General features: G+C 39.7%; 2 protein-coding genes across 3 annotated transcripts in view; one reads left to right on the plus strand and one right to left on the minus strand.

The window, feature by feature from the left end:
• Positions 1 to 19,083, minus strand: part of LOC108162126 (discoidin domain-containing receptor 2) — a 156,055-nt gene that overhangs the window by 122,456 nt on the left and 14,516 nt on the right. The gene's annotated exons all lie outside the window — the stretch shown is intronic.
• On the plus strand, positions 14,342 to 15,556 carry LOC108162137. Its single transcript, XM_017296719.2, has 2 exons — positions 14,342 to 14,562; positions 14,627 to 15,556. The coding sequence occupies exons 1-2, from the start codon at positions 14,346 to 14,348 to the stop codon at positions 15,313 to 15,315; spliced, it is 906 nt and encodes a 301-aa protein (XP_017152208.1). The 5' UTR covers positions 14,342 to 14,345; the 3' UTR covers positions 15,316 to 15,556.

The raw sequence follows: 19,083 nt of genomic DNA on the forward strand, positions 1-19,083 counted from the left end.
TTTAACTTTTTTTTTTTTTTAATCTCTATATATAATATATATTATATATGTATTAATTATATTTTTGAATATTTAATAATCTCCAATACAAATGGCTTTTCTATTTCCAAGTGCAGAAAGGTTGGTTAAAAAGACGACAGGATTTTTAAAAATCTATATGTGTAGATTTTTTTCTATGAAAAATAAACATTTTTAATTTTTAAACTTTTTTTTAAATATTTTACCATGATCAATTTGATGGGTTTCGCGTTTTTAAAGATTTCTTTAGTTTTTGACATCCAATCACGATATAAAAGGAAATGATTTTAGCATTTAAATCCATGATTATTTATTTATTTAATTTTTGTATTTATTTATTTATTTTACGTATATTTATTTTTGTATTTTTTAATTTTTCTTAAGGTTTATTTTTATTTATTTATTATTTTCTGAATATTTAATAAGCTCCAGAACAAATGACTTTTCTTTTTCCAAGTGCACGAATAGAAGTACTCCCATGGTAGTCGGCGCAATGTTTTTATGGGCCTTATGGTTGGGCCGCCTTTTTATGCCACAGCGTTGCAGCCGGCAGTTGCAGCTGGTGGGGAGTTGGGGAGCTGGGAGTCTGGCTGTCCGGAGTTGCAGTTGCATTTGCAGATGGAAATGGAAATGAAGCCGCAGTCGGTGTCTGTGCCTGTTGTCTATGGTCTATGGCCTATGGCCTATGGGGTCTGGCGAGAACATTTTACTTTTTATCCGGTAGCCGGTGACGGTGACGGTGACGGTGACGGTGCCGGTGCCAGACAGAATGCAAATTTTTATGTGACGAAAGCAATGGAAAAACAGTTGCGTGAAAAGCGGACTCGTTTTCCACCAGGTTCCTGAACTTGTAAGAGGGCGGCCTGAATGGCGACCCAATCGATTCGTTGCATATGCAAAAACGTTTGATGGTTCGATTTATGGCTGATAAAAATTACAATCTTGCAGACTTACTGATTCATTTTGAACATAAAAGAGTTTTCCCATGAATTCTGAAGTGAAATAAAGTCCATTTATATGTGATTATATTACCATTTAGCAACGATTCATAAACCATTCATAAACCATTTATAACTCATTCAATTCCAGCCACAAAGTGCTACCAACAAAATTGAAATTAATTCATTTAACAAGTTTCTCTCTGTCTCTCTCGCACTCCAGCCAGTTGTTTCATTTTATTTTTAACAAGTAAATAGCCATCATCCAACATTTTATTCACTCTTCTAACCACTGCCATTCGTCTCTCCCTCTCTCTCGGTCTCTCTTTCCCAGGCATGCTTCACCATCTCTCATTCTACTTCCCTCTTGGATGGAAGTACTTCTCTTCTTTCTTCTTTCTTTCCCACATAAAATATCCATAACATTAACCACAATTACCATGAAATTTCATACCAAAAATTGCAGCCAAAAAGAAGATTGTGCCGTCTCCCACTCTGTTCCATCTCTCTCTCTCTCGCCCCTCTCTGCTCCCCCTGTCGTGTCACCTCTGTTGTCCAAAAACGCCCACAAAGCCGAAATTAAAAAATGGTTTAAAAAATATTTTTCTATTAATTTTTCCAAGCTGTCCTTTTTTTTCTGTTGCTGCCGCCTCAGCGGCGTTGGCGTCGGCAACATGTGTTGCATGTGGCAATTAAATGCCGGCAGCAACAGCAACGGAGCAAATAAAAAAGAAGAAATCCCAAATGAAATGGCAAAAAGGAAATAAGAAATAATAAGAAATAAAAAGCAAGAAAGAAAGGTTTGGTTTGTGATGTTTTAGAAGCTTAAGATACCCTGGAATATAGGGATTGTTAAGGGAAAACTAAAGAAAATACGGAAAATATGGTGTACAATTAATTGAGTATTTAAAATATACAATTTTAAATAAAATGTCGTTGGAGATAATACAATTTTCTTTTAAGAAAAATGGTTTTGGAATATCGTTTCTGGATGCGAGGTTTTAAATCAGAGAAAAAAGGCAGATATTTTAATTTTAGTGATGTAAAACTTTAGTTTTCATAAATCTATAAATTTTTTACTAAAAAAAAAATCGAGAAAATGTAGGAACTACTTTTTATTGATTTTTTTCATTTATTCTGATGAAGAAATTCTATTTAATAAGTCATCTAAGAGTCTTATTTTATTTGTATTATTTATTTTGTTACACATATTTTTTATTTTATTTATTATTTACATTACATTACTTAGTTATTATTTAATTTAGTTTTATACATGGAATTTTAACACTTAATATTTATTGAAATATATCCTTACTGATTTATTTCATTATAAATTTCAATGTTAATATTTCTTATTTTTTTTTTTTGAAATTTGTATATTTTATTTTATATGTATATTTATGAATTTTTCGGCATTTGGTAAACTTCTGCTTCAAATCATCACACCCTCTTTTATAGCCTTAAACAGGGTGTACACTCCCTGTCGACCGAGAGAGAGAGAGTATAATAATTTTTGGCGTTGGGTCTTGAAGAGCAAATAAAATGCAACTTTTTAGTGACTCAGTTGGTGGCAGCAACAGCAACGGCAACAACAACAGCCGCAGTGGCAGTGGGCAACATGCAACAAAAGTCGGCAGTTGGCAATGTTTTTTTTGAGTTTTGGTTGAGTGCGAAAATAATACGAACAAAACGGTGCCTGCCCGTAACGAGGGGCAGAGTATGACTGGCGGGACATGGAGGAGTGCTGGTTGGTGAATGGGGGGAACCACGTCACGGCATAGAAAACCAAATGAATGACATGCCAGAGCGTCGTCGTCGTCGTTTCTGCAGCAATGCCTTTGTCTGGTGTGTGGCAGACGACTTGTGGTCCATTCTGCGTTTCCCCATCGTCTGCATCTGCAACACCCTCCTCTGACCCGACCCGTCTGCGTCTGTGGCACTGGCTTCAATTAATTTCCAGCTTCGGTTATTGTTTGCGGGTGTTAATGGTTCCCCCCTCCCCGCCATCGCCTTATCAATGGAGTGGGTAGTGCAGACACCGATACAAATACAGTAGAGGCTCCCAGAGAGGGGTATTGGTGGTGTTGTACCTGCTGTTGACATTGGAGGATGATTGCAGGTATTTTATTTCCTCTAATGAGGGTCATCTATTTGGGGCTATAGAAGGTCTAGGTTCTTGGCGCAGGGCCTTTTGGAGGAGGCCTCCTTATAGCCCATATAATCGATAGGTTATATTTCCTGGTGCTAATTCAGTTCTAATTCTTCTTTGAAGTCTTGTATTCAGAGGATAACACCTTTAAGTGATCACTTTCTTGGAAAAACCAATCGATTTCCGATTACCGATTGTCGTTGGGATAGGGTGGCATCCCTAGCAACATCATCGAGCCCTGGGATGCAGCCATGACCCGAGGAAGTTTGCTGCGATATAAATATCATTGTTGATTGTATACTGAACAATTTTAGATGTATATTTATTATCTCTAGAGCAATTGAATGCAATATTTGCCACTGTTTTCCCCTAGATCCTTATATGTACCTATTTTCATTCATGAACTAGATTTCTCTTCTATAAAATCCACCTATAAATCCCCCCCATAGACTCTCCTGGCACTCTCTTGCTCCTCTTTCCTTTTCTATCCACACATTTCATGCCTAATCATCAACTGCAATTTTCTCATACTCCGCCAGAGAGAGAAAGAGAGAGACAGAGAACAGAGAATTATAGTCGCAAAAAAAAACCCCCTAGTCCTGGGAGCTTCGCTTCGCCACGCCATTTACATGGTCATAAAATATAATTCAGACTCAGACTCCTGGGGAGGGGGGAGAACTGAAAGTGGGACCCGCCAACTTTCGCTTTAGGAAAAACGAGAAAATTCCCAGAGCCATAATTCTTGCACGTCTCCGCTGCGACGCCGCATAATTGCAGCGTAATTTCTGCGCATTTAATTTCAATGTCTGGCCAGGCGGCAGCAGCGCAACCTTAACCTTAGACAAAAAACAACAACAACAACAAAATAAAACAAAACAAAAAGCGGAAATGCAGGAGCAACAGAGACCGAGACTCGAAGGCGTGAAAAATGTACCGTTGGCATTGGTCGGTCGGTCATTGCATGTGACGATTATTTCTGTGTTTTTGTTTTGTTTTTTCTCTTTTTTGGGACCCCAACGATCCCTCGAGAAGGCATGCAATTAACAAAAACAAAATAAAAAGAAGAAAGAGAAAACACACAGACGCCGACACGCACGCGCTTTGGGTACCAACAAAAATTTGCAAATACAACATTTTGCACTTTTCGAATGTCCGTGAGGCTTCGACCCCCTCGCCCAGCCCGCCCCCACCCTGGCATTGACCATGAGAGTTTTTTTGGAGCGTGAAATGAAAGTTAATGTCATACGGATATGACTTGTTGGATTACTCTGGGATTTTCGTTGCTTTTGAAAACTCTTCCTTGAACTCCGATACACAGATCGGTTAAAAAAAAAATAAATATAAATAGAACACTTTTTCGATTAACGATTAACCTTCTCTTTGAGATTGAATCCCAGGCAACATCTAAAAGCCATGGAGTTTTATAGAATATACAGCCATGACCCGAGGAATTTTGCTGCGCATAAACTTTGAAAACAGCTCCGAGTACACTGAGAAAAATTAGGGATATTTGTGAATGAATTTATATTTTTAAAGGATTTCTTTTAGACAGACGGGAGATACAAATAAATATTTCGGTAGATGAAAATATACATTTATAATTTTTAAACACTTTTTAAAAATCATTTAAATCATTAAAAAACCTTATACATCCAATAATTTTTAATTTTTTAAGATTTTTTTAGTTAGAAATGCAGACAAGAACTTTGGTAATTTATTTCTATCCTAAATTTATCAAAATAAGGGCATTCAAACTTCGTTTTCACTCAAAATCGGAAACTCCTTTCAATTTATATTCGCGATATTTTTCACTTGACCAAAACCCCCGCCCTTCAGCCTCTTGTCGTCAGCCGCAGTGGAATTTCTTTGATAAAGTGTTTTTCGTGTTGCAAAAAAATAAAATATTATTAAAAATAAAACATACAAAAAAGAAAAGTCTACAAAAAATGATTCTTCTATTGTTATGCGGTCTGAGGAAAAAAAACGTGTAAAAAGAATAAAAGTTTATTACGTTTTTTCAGGCATTGGATGGGTGGAAAATTTATGCCCCGACATTGAATGGAGTCCGAAGAGGAGGGCGGTGGCAGGAAGAAGATGACTGTCGGCGACTGGTAGCCTGAAGGCCAAGGGCAACTCCATTCTTGGCCCTGGCTAACACGCGTCGCGTCTGCTCTAAATTATGGAATATTTTTTGCAAGCCCAGTCTTTGGCAGACGAATGGCATTTGAACCTTGAATGGAAGCGGAAAAGTGTGAGGGAAATGAAGGGAATTGTAGGGAAAATGTGAAGGAACGTAAGGGGATAGAAAGCTTTCTTTTAAATATCGTTTTAATCTTTTGTCTGACAATTTGTTTGCAATTCGAGTTTCTCCCGGAAGGTTTTCCCATTCGCACACTCAAAAACTTTCCTCTATGACCTTTCCCCTGTTTCGAGATACAAGTCCTATCTCTAGCCGGCGATCATCTTCGCAACGCAACGATTCTCCATGCTCTGCAAGAGACCTGCAAGAGTCGTAAAAGGCAACAAAACCTTTGGCCCTAACAGTCGTAAAGGCAAACGATTCCAACGTCGCCGTCGCCGCCGCCGCCGCGCAGCGGATGAGCTTCGAAGAGCTGTCAAAATGGCCCAAAAGGGGACGGGCAGCACCTCCTCCTCGCACACGCCCACGCCGCACGCCCCACGCCCCACGCCAGAGACGGGCACGCACCGGCAAAAAGAAAAACACATGTCCCCCAAAGAAAACTCTTCCTGCCTTTGGTGGAGTGGGTGGAGCTCTCTGTCTGGCTGTGCTTCCCATGGAATATGAACGGAAAGGAAAGGAAAAGAAAAGAAAAGGCCAAGTACCAGTCGAAATTAAAATAAAAATGCATAAATATGAATGATGAAGACAAAAAGGAGGGTCCATGTTCCCCTTCTCTATTGCTAGACTAGATCTAGGGAGGGGGAGAGGCAGAGGCAGAATACAAGCTTTAGATACTCTTAGTGATATATTTTCCATTAAATTTATAATCCTAGAAACGGATAGAATGATCTTTAACTGCATTGAATGACTATTCGATGGATTTTTATGAAAAACATACAGGTTTTCCTCGTAGATCATTTCTTCTCGAGTGATTTTTCATTAAGTAAAATATGGATTATAGCAGAAATACTAATTTCAATAGCTGTAGAACAATAAAAATACTAACATAATGAAAAAAATAAAATAAAGAATGAAAACATTAAATAATAAAAACATTTAATATACAAAATAAGAAAAATAATACATAAGAAAATAAATGAAATAATGAAAACATTAAATATAAAAACAAATTAAAAATATTATTTAAGAAAAAAATTAAATAATAAACACATAAAATATAAAAAATAAGAAAAATAAAAAAAGAGCAAATAAATGAAATAATGAAAACATTAAACATAAAAAAAGAAAAACAATAAAATAATGAAAATATTTTTTATTAAAAAATATGAAAATACAAAAATAAATCGAATAATAAAAAAACTAAATATTAAAAAAAAAAAATAATAATAAATAAAATAAATTTAATATTGAAAACATGAAATATAAAAAATAATATATAAAAAAAAAAATAGAATAGTGAAAACGCTAAAAATAAAAAATAAAAAAATCAATAATAAATAAAAAAATAAATAAAATAATGAAAACACTAAAAATATAAAAATAATAAATGAGAAAATAAATTAAAGATGAAAACAACAAATATGAAACAAAAATAAATCAGAAAAAAAGATATATGTATATATATAATGTAAATATTTATTAAACTTTCATGAGAAATTATAATGTTTTCTACAAAAAAATTGTTCTAAGACTTGACTTAAATTTTTCTTTTGAAAATTGTTTCGTATCCATTTAGGTACCGATTTATATAGTAAAAATCTGGTCCTAAATCCTCCAAAATGCCACCATCCTCTACAAACTTCCTTGGAAAGTTGTAACACCCCCTTGTGCAGGGTATCAAAATGCACAGAACTGCATTTAAAAGTGTTTTTCAATACCCCCGCATGAATGGAAATGAGTTCTCTCTCGTGCGGTTCTCGTAACTTTAACAGTCGGTCGTCATAATATTTTGAAATCAAGGAACTGCGCCATAAACTCGAATGCTAAATGGAGTTTCATTCGCAGGGAAAGAGGAAACCAAAGGGAGAGAGGGAGATAGACAGCGTGGGGAAGATCGAGTAGATAGAGTGGGAGATTTAGTGGTATCTCAGAGATACAGATAGAAGCGAAGGCGATGGCGACGGCGACGGCGAAGGTGGCAAATATTTCCACCAGCCAAAAGACGCAGCTGCCGTTGACAGGCCACCCCCCTGCCCTCTCTCCGCCCCACGATTGTCTTTTCGTTTGTCTCTGCCTTTTAATGGGTTTTCTTCTTATTCCGTTTTTGGGGGGGACACGCCTCCATGCCCCCCCTCCCCCCTGTGGGGCAGTGGATGATTGTTGTGCTGGTAACACGCCTATCTAATCATTTTGGTGTTGACACTTGACACTCGTGAAAATAAAAGGAGACGAAAATTGCAATGTCTTTGTCCTGGGCCTCCGGCCTCTCCGGCATTCAACATGCCACATGTTGTACGTCTTCGCATGGACTTGACTTGATTTAAATTTCATGCCACTTGCTGCCACAAACTGCCTATTGAAGTGATATTTCTATGTAAATTCAGTCTTTTCTGTGGCTCTTTTGAGGAATGGGTTCGGGTTTTTGGAGGAGGATCTTTGAAGAAGGTTTCTTTGATGAAAAAGAGGATAGAAAACTAAAGGAATATGCTCTGGGATTCATTATAGATGGAAAAGAGCGCTGATTAGGTGAGAAATTGTTAGAAATTCAGGATCATAGAAATCGTTGGAAGGTCTTGGTTGGTAGGACCCACAAGGGCGCCCATCTTTGCTTCAGAATTAACACCGGTAAATAAATGAAAAGAGAGACCAGCCATTCCCCAACTCCATTCTCCAAGTCGTGATTTGTGGCACTTAAATGTTGTCCGATCTTTGACCTGCGAGGATAATAAATTATGGAACTTTCCAAAAAAAAAAAAAAAAGAGAAATAATCATCACCCATAAGTAGGCGCTGAGGCGTGGCATGCAAAACACTGTCGCCAGAGCGCGGTGGCAAATGGTGCATGAAAGCAAAATCAATAAGAGAAAAGCCAAAGAAAGACAAAGAGAGAGAGAGAGACGGAGAGAAACGGGAGAGAAATGCCAACTCAGGCAATTTTTGTGGTCGGTTCATTTCACAGCCGTCCGTCCGTCCGTCCGTCTGTACGTCCATTACCCGGGAAAACACGCTTATTTAAGCAATAATTTCCTTTGGCTCTCACTCTTCGTAGTCCCTCCTTTACCTCCTTTGCTTTTCCTTTGGCTTTTCTAGCTCCTTGGCCTTTTCCCTTGGCTTTTCTTCCTCGCCTCTGCCTCCGCCTCTGCCTTTTCATTTCTTTTTGTTTTTTGATTAATGGTCGTGTTCATAAAGTGACACATTGAAAATTGGAAAGCAAATCAAGCACAAAAAGCAACAGCAAACGCATGAAATCAGCACAAAAAAAAAAACCCCAAAAGTATAGAAGACAAATAGAAATCGAAACTTTGGATACCCTGGTCATATAATTACTCTGTTCTACAGGAATTATGAATGGATCTGGAGGTTTCACAAGGAGATTCCGTTTGTTTGTTGTTTTTGTTTTTGAATGCCAGTAAAATTCCTCGGTTCGTTGTTTATTTTTCAATAGATCCAACAACGACCCGAGCAACGATACTGGAGTCCAACAGATCATAGACTGAAAAACACTCACACTCACTCACTTATTCACGAATAGCACTTTATTCACATCGTTTTGATTTTGAGCTGGATCACAGGCAACATCCTCGGGCCATGGGGTTTTGAAAATGTACAGCCATGACCCGAGGAAGTTTGCGGCGATAGAACTCCCTCCGCAATACCCAAGGAAAAACATTCCTCTTTCAAGACTCTCGACGATCCCAATCAAATCGGGCAATCATTTGTAGGGTATCAAAAGTAGAAATAAATAAATAATACAATCCTAAAGAGGGTGTGGTGGGAGGTGGGTGGTCAGGGACTAAGGAAATTGCTGCTAAAAGTGTAAAAAGTTGAGCCTCGAGGCCTGAAGGTCGTCAAAGTGAAAAATTCGATAAATGAAAATGGACAGGACCGTTGGCCAGAGAGAGAGCCAGAGAGCAGCGGACGAGGCGGCGCACGAATTGAAACGGAAATCCTTATTGAACTAGAGCGAGAGGTGGCAGGAGGGGGCGACTCCTAGGGGCAAGGATAAGCAGTCGTCGACTGCTGCTGCGTTGGCAAACCGGAAAAGCATGCTGCCGAAAATTTGTGCTGCTGAGTGGCAATGGAGAGTGCTCCATGCTTCTCCCTTCCCACCCCCCTGCCGCCCTTGAGTACACTGAGAGAATGCTTAGAGGGAGCAACAGCGATAAGAAGGAATCACAGAACGGGCAAGGCTTTCTCTCAGTGTGGGAGTCTGAGGGCTGCTGTCCAGCGGCGGATGCCAAATGGCAGCGCGACACACACGAGAGGAGAGGCAGCATAGCGCAGGAAATGGCTGGCAATGCCTTTTTGCGACGATGTGGGATCTGAGAAGGAAGTAGAAGATGGAAGGAGGATGTGAGATGTGGGAGAAGGAACAGCAACGGGAATTAGCAGCCCCAAAACAGAGCAGCAAAGGAAGCAGCAAATGTCAAGAAGCCAGAAGCCAGAGAGCCCCCAATGTGCCACTGCCGCATTGAGAGTTGGGGAATTTTAAATGATAATGACGGACGGTACATGGGCCACCAGGGGAAAACCTTAACGAATGCGTGCGAATTTCTATGAGCATGTATCCTAGGAGGGGATTAAGGAATACCTTTGAAGTGGAAAGAATGTCGAGAATATGAGATTATTAGACGGGAAAATGGTAAAAGAAATGAAGGGGTTACTTGGGAAGCGAAAGGAGGTCGTAAAGTAGGAAAGGAATACAAAAATGAGAAGTTTTTAGGTATTTATAAGACTAGGAAAAGGAACTGCCTCAAAATTCAAGTTTTTAATATATAAAAATAAGAATAAATTATCTTTAGTATTATTTATTTATTTATTCATTTAATGAATTATTGGAATTATTTGTTAAAAGTATTATATTACCAATTTATATTGGTTTAAATCATAGTTTCCCGTAAAATATCGCTTTTATAAGTATTATATCATACTAAAAATATTAAATATTGCATTAGTTTTTAGATTTAAACACAATCATGATTAATAATTATTTTTTTTTATTATTTTTTAAATATTTGAAATAAATAAGTCTCAGTTATAGTAAGTTTCACTTTCCGATAACCGATTTTCTTTGTTTTTGCGCTGCTTTACATTAAAGAGTACTGGAATGAACCGAAGAATAGAATAGAACGCCACTTTCAGAACCCCCATCATCAAAGATTTGCATTAAAAAACAATAAAGGGTAGCAGAATATCATAATTTATCGATTTTGGTTATCAATAATCGCACTAACGACCGATTATTCCATTAAATGAATATTTTATGAAGTTTTCATTAAAAATTAATTCTTCTTGGAAAAGCAGCCAAGATTCATTTACCATCGAAATTATTCATTAACCGTATAATGGTCCCATCTCCATGCCCACCACCCACCCCCCACTTGATGTGACCCAGTTAACCCATCAAATGGTTGCATGCCCCCCATCATGATGCCAGTGAAGCATAGCGCCGCTTGAGACTCAACAGATTGCTGGGCACATTTTGTACATCCTTCAGTTCCATCTACATCTGGAACCATTCGAGTATTCGGCAGATTAACACGTTCCTTTGGATACTAGAGAAGGGGCGTACTGGTGGGGAGGAGGGGGCGTCCCCGAAAGCCACAACAACTTTAATTAAGCCCTCGTCTGTGGGTGGACACTGGCCGAGAGTTCTTCCATCTATTCGTATCGCACAAAAACAGGCACAGAGAGCGGACCAATGCTTTTGCTGCCCATTGAATGAACCTGAGGGTCGTCGTCCTGTTCTGTTCCGTCCTGTCCAGTCTGTCCTAACTGCCAATTTACGTAAAAATGCTGTGGAACAGGATGCAAATTTAGGCCAGAGTCCAGACCAGGTGCTGTGCCGTATGTTGCTGATTTTTCATTTATATCTCCTCAAAAAGGGGAACACCTTCTCCCGGACCTCCTCCTCCTCTGGGGACTCTGCTTTAGCGCCATTGAAGTTCTGCTTTTCAGAATCTCCTTGGAGCAGGTGGACAGATGGACCCGTAGTTTTAAGCATAACGAATTGAATTGTCATGGCAATCGATAGATACGATGTTTGCTCACACACCCACCCACGCACTCACGGAGAATGGCCCCACGTCCAAGGCAGCGTCCTAATGTGGGCTAAGTGGCCGGACATGTGCATATAGGGACGAGAAGACGGGGGGGTGCTGAAGGTGGAACCATAAGCGAAACTGTTACCCCGGACATCACACAATTTCTGAAACAGTGATTAGGTAGGGGAGGAAGGCCTCTATTGGGATTGTGTGAAAAGAGTAAGGCTTTAACACGGTGTGTCGGCTTACTGCAGGAGAATGGTAGGGGATTCTGGTACATATTGGAGCCTTACGACAAAAACAGGGTACCCAGAAAATAGTTCAAATACCGAATAATGAGACTATTATGTTTTTGCTTCTATTTTTCATCTAGAATTTTCTGGTATTTTTTTTAGCATTTTCTAGTAAATTTTTAGTGAAACTTATAATGAGACTACCTAAATTGATTTTATTCACGATTTTTCGAATATTTTGTATAGTATATTTATACATGGTAGTATATATTTTTTAGTATAGTATAGTATTTCAAGAAGCCTTTAGTAATTTTTAAAAGTATTTTCTGGTTTTTTATAATTTAGTTTAGATATTTTTCTGGTGTACTTCTAATGAGTCGAATAATTATGCTAGAAATTGCTTTGGTTTTTTATCTAGTATTTTTCTGGACTTTTTTCAACTATGTATCTGAAATTTTAAAAAGGATTTTCAGGTTTTTTTAAAAATTTATTTTATATCTTTTTCGGGTTTATTTCTAATGTTTGATGCATGATTTTGTTTTTTATTTCTGCTATTACTCATGTATTTTCCAGTATTTTCTGGTATTTTTTCAAATAAGTTTCTAATATTTTTAAAAGTATTTTTGTTATATTTTTTTTTTAAATTTATATTTTCTATTTATTTTTGGCATTTAAAAAAGGTATTTTTTGTATAGAATTTTGTATAACTCAATTTCGGCATTTTTACGACGCTTTCATATCTGAGAGACTTTCGGTTAATAGTTTTTGATATTTTTTTTGGCTATGTTCAACCGATCTCTGATCTATGGATTCCTATAACCCCCCAAAACTATGTTAATTTGTGAAAACTATAAAAACACCTTTTACTATACCTTCACTTCATATTGAGAGCACCTTTAGAGCCCTTCATTTTTTCTGATACGGAAATGGCAGGGCATCAAGACAAAAGAAAGCAAATCTCTCTCTTCCACACAAGGCCCTTTGGTCAATGTTAGATGAGAGCTCCCCAAAAGCGTTCACAGAGCGTGCGGGCGGGCGGGTCTCCAGAAAAGGAAAAAATAATGCCAAAAAAGGAGACCTGTCTCCTTCCATCGCACTCCTAGCAGACCCTTATCTCCATAGCTCAAACTATGCCCCCCCCCCGCCCCTTCTAGAGTTGTTTTTCCTCTATTGCTCACTCCTCTCCTCCCCCGGTGCTCTGCACCATGCCCCTTTGCCAAATAGAATTTAAATCTGTTAAATCCTCGTACATGACAGTTTTCTGTGTGTTGAATTTTCGGTCTGTCTTCCTGTTGCCTTCGCCTTCGGTTCCAATCTTCCTGTGCTCTCTCTCTTATTTATTTTTTACTTATGGCTCGGCTCCTCGTTCCATCTCATGTAATGCGGGATTTCATCTGTGGGATCTCTCCTGTTGTGGAGTCTGTGTGTGTGTGTGTGTGTGTGTGTGTGTTGGTGCTCAGAGATTGTTGTTGCTGCTGCTGCTTGAGGTGATTTTGATTGAGTGCGATTTGTACTTTGTGTTTCGCCTACGTGTTTCGGTTTTTTAAATAATATTTACCTCTATCTCGTGTGTGTGTGTGTGTGTGTGTGTGGAGGGGACTTTTGTTGTCTTTGGTTTCTGATTGCACAAGGATAGGACTTTTACTTTCGATTCGATTGTAACGGATATAACGTTTCGATATTGTTTGCTGTTTTTGCCAATTTTATATTTTAGTTTCCCTGTAACAGCCTTTGGGCTGTACATATTTATTTGGCAGGAAATGTGTTTTATTTGAGGGGCATTCAAAGGAATCGTACAGAGAAAGTGTGGGCAGACATTTTGGGGCTTAAATTTATAGAAAAACCTTAGGATTTATGCACCAGAATATTTTAAGCAGAGTTTTAATATAGAAATACTTTTAATTGGAAGTTTTTAACCAAAGAAATATTACTTTTTAGACGTTTGCCCTTCATAAATATTTCCAAATGGAGAAAGAACACTCTTAAGTGGAGGTTTTTGCCCTTAGAAACCCTTTAAAGTAGAGTTTTATCCCAAATAGCAATCTTTTCTGAAGGTTTAATCACCGAAAACCTCTCAAACCCTCTGTTAATGAAGTTTACTCTCAGAAAAAGTCTTTAGTTCGGGTTTTGCCTGAATTAACGTCTCGGTAATCATCTTCTATCTGCCACATGCCAAAGGCAGGCCTCTAAAAACAATCAAAACCTAAAACCAGGTCATGGATTCAGAGCCAACAGCTTTCTAAAAATCAACCAAAAACCAAAAACTACTGCAAATTGTATCTCAAGTTCAATGAAACGAAGGGGGTTAATGCACTGCAAATTATCCGATCTGCAGAACCAGTGTACACAGATCATAAATAAAGTATCTGCGCCATAAACTAAACACATTAGAGCGCCCAGCAGACCAGAGGCTGTATCTGTAGCTAGGGGCTAGGCAATCTGTAAGTACTTAATGCTAAATCGATCATGAAAGAGCGGGCGACGGACTCGCGGACTCGCGGTCATAAAGTCGGTCAAAGAGGGAGAATTTAACGAGTGCCATAAAACGAAAGGCGAAACAATGCTGCGAATTGGAAATTGATTTACGAGGCGATATGTACCTCGTGCGAATAAAAAATAAACAGTTAAATAGATCAACTGTGAAATTAACACCTGACGACGCATGACACACAAGAATGGAATGGGAATGGGGATGGGGCATGGGATGGGATTTGCTACTATAAAAGTCACCAGAATCTCAAGTTTAAGGCACAGTCAACCACTGGAGCTATCAACGAAGAGAACCATGAGAATCCTAAGCATTTGTGTAGTGTTTGCAGCCTTTGTGGCCTTGAGTGCAGCTGAGCATGGCACTGGCTCGAAGAGCAGAAGGGAAAGTGGTAAGGAATCCATGGAGATCCATAATTGAGAAGCGTTTTCTCAACTGTTTCCTGCTTCCTTTAGCCCTGGACAAGATCGTGCCCCGTCTGTTGTGGAACCTGCGACATGGCGACAGCAACCAGGAGAGTCACAGGCAGCAGCCACAAATCATCTTTGTGCAGCAACCATCCTCGAATTCGAACGATGACAGGCATCAAAATCATCAGCACTCTCCCCACTATCCCTACTATCCGTTCTACCCGCCACCACAACAGACGCGTCCACCGCAGCCACAGTACCCGGGAATGGAATATCTGGGCACCGGGAGTGGAGGACCCACGTTCTTGATCGTGAACCCCAACAACATGCAGGGCATATATCTGCCCGCCAACAGCTCCAACACGACGAATGGCAGGAGGAGTGCTCATGTCCCATCGTTTGCTGATCTTTTGCAGGGCCTGAACTTGAACGATCTGGCAGATGGAAGTCTCTTTGACGACGACTCTGAGGTGGTGGATGCTGCAGAGGAGGGAAGTCCGGATGTCCCTGCTGTTGAGAACGATCGTCCAGCAGTTTCTGCGGCTGCCCAGGAGGATGACCACGAGGGAGATCTACTCAGCGAGGACGAAATCGATGCCTTGGACCGTCAGAACAATCGTGGCTTGAACCCCAAGCTTCTGTTCTCGATGCTCATGCAGAACAAGCGTCGCAGGCGCATTCAGGAGGTCCTGGCCGGCATTTACTTCAGGAACACTCATCTGAATAGAAAGTGAGCCTTCCAGCTTCGAGTGAATTGAACAAATTGAAATATTTTGCGAGGCAGAGAATAAACAGAGAAGAGGAGAATAAAAACCTTCGCCCACAAAACACACACAAAAGTTCTCTCCTTTCTCTTCATTATGGGGCCGCACTTTATCATAGTTCCCTGGAGAAATCTAAGCCGAAACTATCCTTCGCAAGGACCCGGTCCTCCTGTTCCTGCTCCTGCTCCTTGTCTCAGCAGTTTTCTGGCTCTTTGTTTGCTTCTGTTGCTGCAACCATTTTCCCGTGGATTGTTACGACTTTCAGGAGTTTCGGACTAGCACTAAAATAATCTGCAACTGCAGTTGAAATATTTATTTGCAATTCCCCAAACTAACGTGTGCTACAATCCTCATACTCTGGAAAGAGGAGCATAAAAAAGGGAATTGTTGCTACCGCACGACAGGTGGCAAAGGGAAAAGGAGCGTCAGGTGGGGTGATGGCTGTGTGGCAGGCAGCAGACAGTAAAAGTTCTACTGAGAGATGAGCAGCAGCAGCTGCAGTTATTGTTTTAAGGCGAAGCAACTTTTCCAATGAGCAAAACCCAGGGACTATAGAACTTTACAAATGTTTGTCGGGGCACAGGACGCCTGCGAAAAGTACTTCTGAAGGATCTAATGAGTGTTAGAGGTTGCTTTTGGGATAGCAATTTGGAATGTAGCAAGTATTTCAATGAAGGCACAAGATAAATGTTAGTTTTACTACAAATGGTGACCCCAACGTTTTGGAAAATAACTACCAGAGTTTTTCCCTGGGAATATCATCTGTTGAACTCTTAAAGTTTATATCCGGAGGATATATGTGTATAATACTGCATTCATACAAAATTTGTTTACCAAATTGGCTGTGTTTCACAAGTGGTGACCCCGACTAGGTCAACAGAATTAGCACTTGAAGATTTAGTTGGTATTTGAATCATTCAGAAGACTTAATTGGTGAAGAATACAAACTTAAGACTTACATTTAATCAAAATTGTATCTTTTTTCTTACCAAAATCGATTTTTGGCTCAATTGGTGACCCCGATTCCGCATAAAACCTTCCAATTGGCTGATTCTTTGCACATATTATCTTTTATTGCAAATATAGAAACTATTTAAGCTCTTATTCATCTTTATCTTGATTTTTACACATCTTTCTGGCTTTTCTTATTCATTTTGCAAGCCATACAAATAGTTTTCTTTAAAAAAACCCTTTAAAAACTCAAGTAAATCCGACGCCTTGTGCCTCAGCTATGCCCGAAAACCTGAACCCCAAAAATGCCTTTACCTTCAAACCTCAGGAGTTGGCTGCCGTTTTCATTGTTGCTACCGGCACTAGCTTCATCTCCTGCTCCTGCTCCATCTCCAGACCCTCCGCTGCTCAAACCATGAAATAAGATAGAAAGCAGGAAAAGTGCAGACGAAAAAAGATGCCAGGTGCTGGCGGAGCAAACTGTTCGTCCCCTTTCCAGGAGTCGTTTTTCGTTTCGTCGGAAGGAGTCTGCGACTCCTGGCTCCTATATAATTTTTTGTTGCCAGGCTGTCTGGGTGGTTGTCCTGCGGCAGGCGGGGAGCTTGTTTGAAATTTGACGTGTGTGTAGTTTGTGCTGACCAGAAGGCGTCGGAAGGCAGTGGCTGGCAACCCTAGAAGCGCCAGAGTGGGGGACGAAAACCCTGGCCAAAAGGTATGCCTGGCGCCTGCACTTATTTTTGCAAATTTATATGCAAGCTGCTGTTGCAACGGCAGCTCCAAAAATGTTCGTTTCAATTTCTCTTTTTTATTCTGTTTTGTTCTTTTTTTGTTTTTTCTCTGGTGCACGGCTTCCCCTAACAAATTGATGAATGTCTCGGTCTCTGCTCCTGCGACTGGGGAACGGTCTTTGTTCGGATTCTGGCAGGGAATTCTGGACAAACTTTAGCAAGATGAATGTTTGCCCAGGCAAATGACAGGCAGCCAGCAAACGAGAGCTAGCAAGCGAGTGGCTTCCATCTTGATTTTTGAGTCCATAATGACAGGAGTGCAGTGCAAGAGGAGACGTAAGCTATGGGGCTCGTAGGCCTTGTAATTGGTTCAAGAGCTCAAAAGGAGTAGCCACACTCGAGACTGCCATCAGGGATAACAGTTTTTTGGGCTTAGAGTTGGATGCGTGAGAACTGGGCTCGTAAGAAGAAATAGTGTCATGGAGATCAGAGAGATTATAGGAGAATCGTGCGAGAATTAATGGTATTCTCAATCTCTTACGATTATTGAATGATTCGAGTCTATGCACATGATATTTATGGTATTTAAGATACTTTTGATTATCGAATGGATGCTATATCTTCAGAGACCTCTACATTTTTCATTATCTTAAGGTTTTAGACTGAAATATGACATTAAGCCTATAGAGGTGCTCATTTCTAAGGAAAAACCTTTCAAAGCGACATTCTAATAGTTCCATTTAGTGCTTATATGATAGTAAATATTCTTCAAAGCAACTATGAAACTCATTTAATCCTAAAGCCCATCTATTGTTAAAAACAATCTTTAAAATTAACAATAAAAATATTTAGTTTATTTTATAATTCAAAATAATAATCAAAAATAACCCAAAATTATGATATAAAAATATTACAAATAGTAACAATATTTGTTATGAATCTTAAACGAATAAGACCAAGCAGAAGCCATTCTGAAGACATTTCTTTTCCTGTTAGACCATACCCATCCCTTTCTAGATCACTCGAAAGATCCCACAAACGATGTTCATCGCTCACCCAAAGCCCATCCCTAATCCTTACACATCGCCACTCCAAGGGCCCAAAAAAAGAGCGACAGGACAAAAAGGCCATCAAAGGCAACGTGAAGGATAAGCGTAGGAAGGAAGCGGCTTGCGAAGAGCGGAGATAAGCGGAGGAGTAGAGGTGCCTCCTTCATGGTCTCGGTTTGCAATTTTACAAATGGATTTGTTGTAATTTCTTTTGCCACAGCACCTGATGCTCACATAGTCCGTACATACGTCGTAGTAGTAGTGCAAACAGAGAAGCGGAAAAAGAAAAAACGAGAACCGAGAACCGAGAACCGAGAGCCGAGCAAAACAGCAGGCAAACAAAATGGAATAGAAAACAGAAAACACTAAAACGAAGGAACAGCGCCGCCACAGAGCGAACAACTTTTACACTTTACACATTTTCACATATGAAAATATTTTTTTGTGTGCAAGTTTTTATCACTAGCCCGCCCATTCCTCCGCCCCCCCTCCCCCTTCCCCTTCCATTCCATTGAGAGAGGGGCACAAAACATTTATGGGATTTGTGTTTGCCAGACATGTTTGCATTTTGTATATGCGATATGTTTGAAAATCCCCACCGTTCGTTTTGTGTGTTTCTGCTGCCATTTCGTGTGGCGAAAGCCAAAGGATACCAGAGGCAGAGGAGCCCGGAGGATGGTAGTCCTTTTTTCCCATCTTTATTTGCTCTGAGGTAAGAGCATGGGTGTGGCGCTGTGTCTGTGTCTGTGTCTGTGTCTGTCTGCGTCTGCTCTGAGGTTTGTAAAGTTTTTCCATTCCCACATATGTAGATATATTATAATGGGGGAAAATGTTTGCTCACATACTCGGACGAGCAGTAGGCAGGAAGTTAATGTGGAATATGATTAGCCCCATGAATATTCCCCCACGCGGGGGAGCATGGACTCTGTTTGGAGAGTGAATCACAGTGCAGAATGGAGTGAATTTTGAACCTTCTTGAACTTCATTTCACAGGACTATGATCTTCAAAT

Source organism: Drosophila miranda, chromosome 4 (assembly GCF_003369915.1).
Source record: "Drosophila miranda strain MSH22 chromosome 4, D.miranda_PacBio2.1, whole genome shotgun sequence".
Lineage (NCBI taxonomy): Eukaryota > Metazoa > Arthropoda > Insecta > Diptera > Drosophilidae > Drosophila > Drosophila miranda.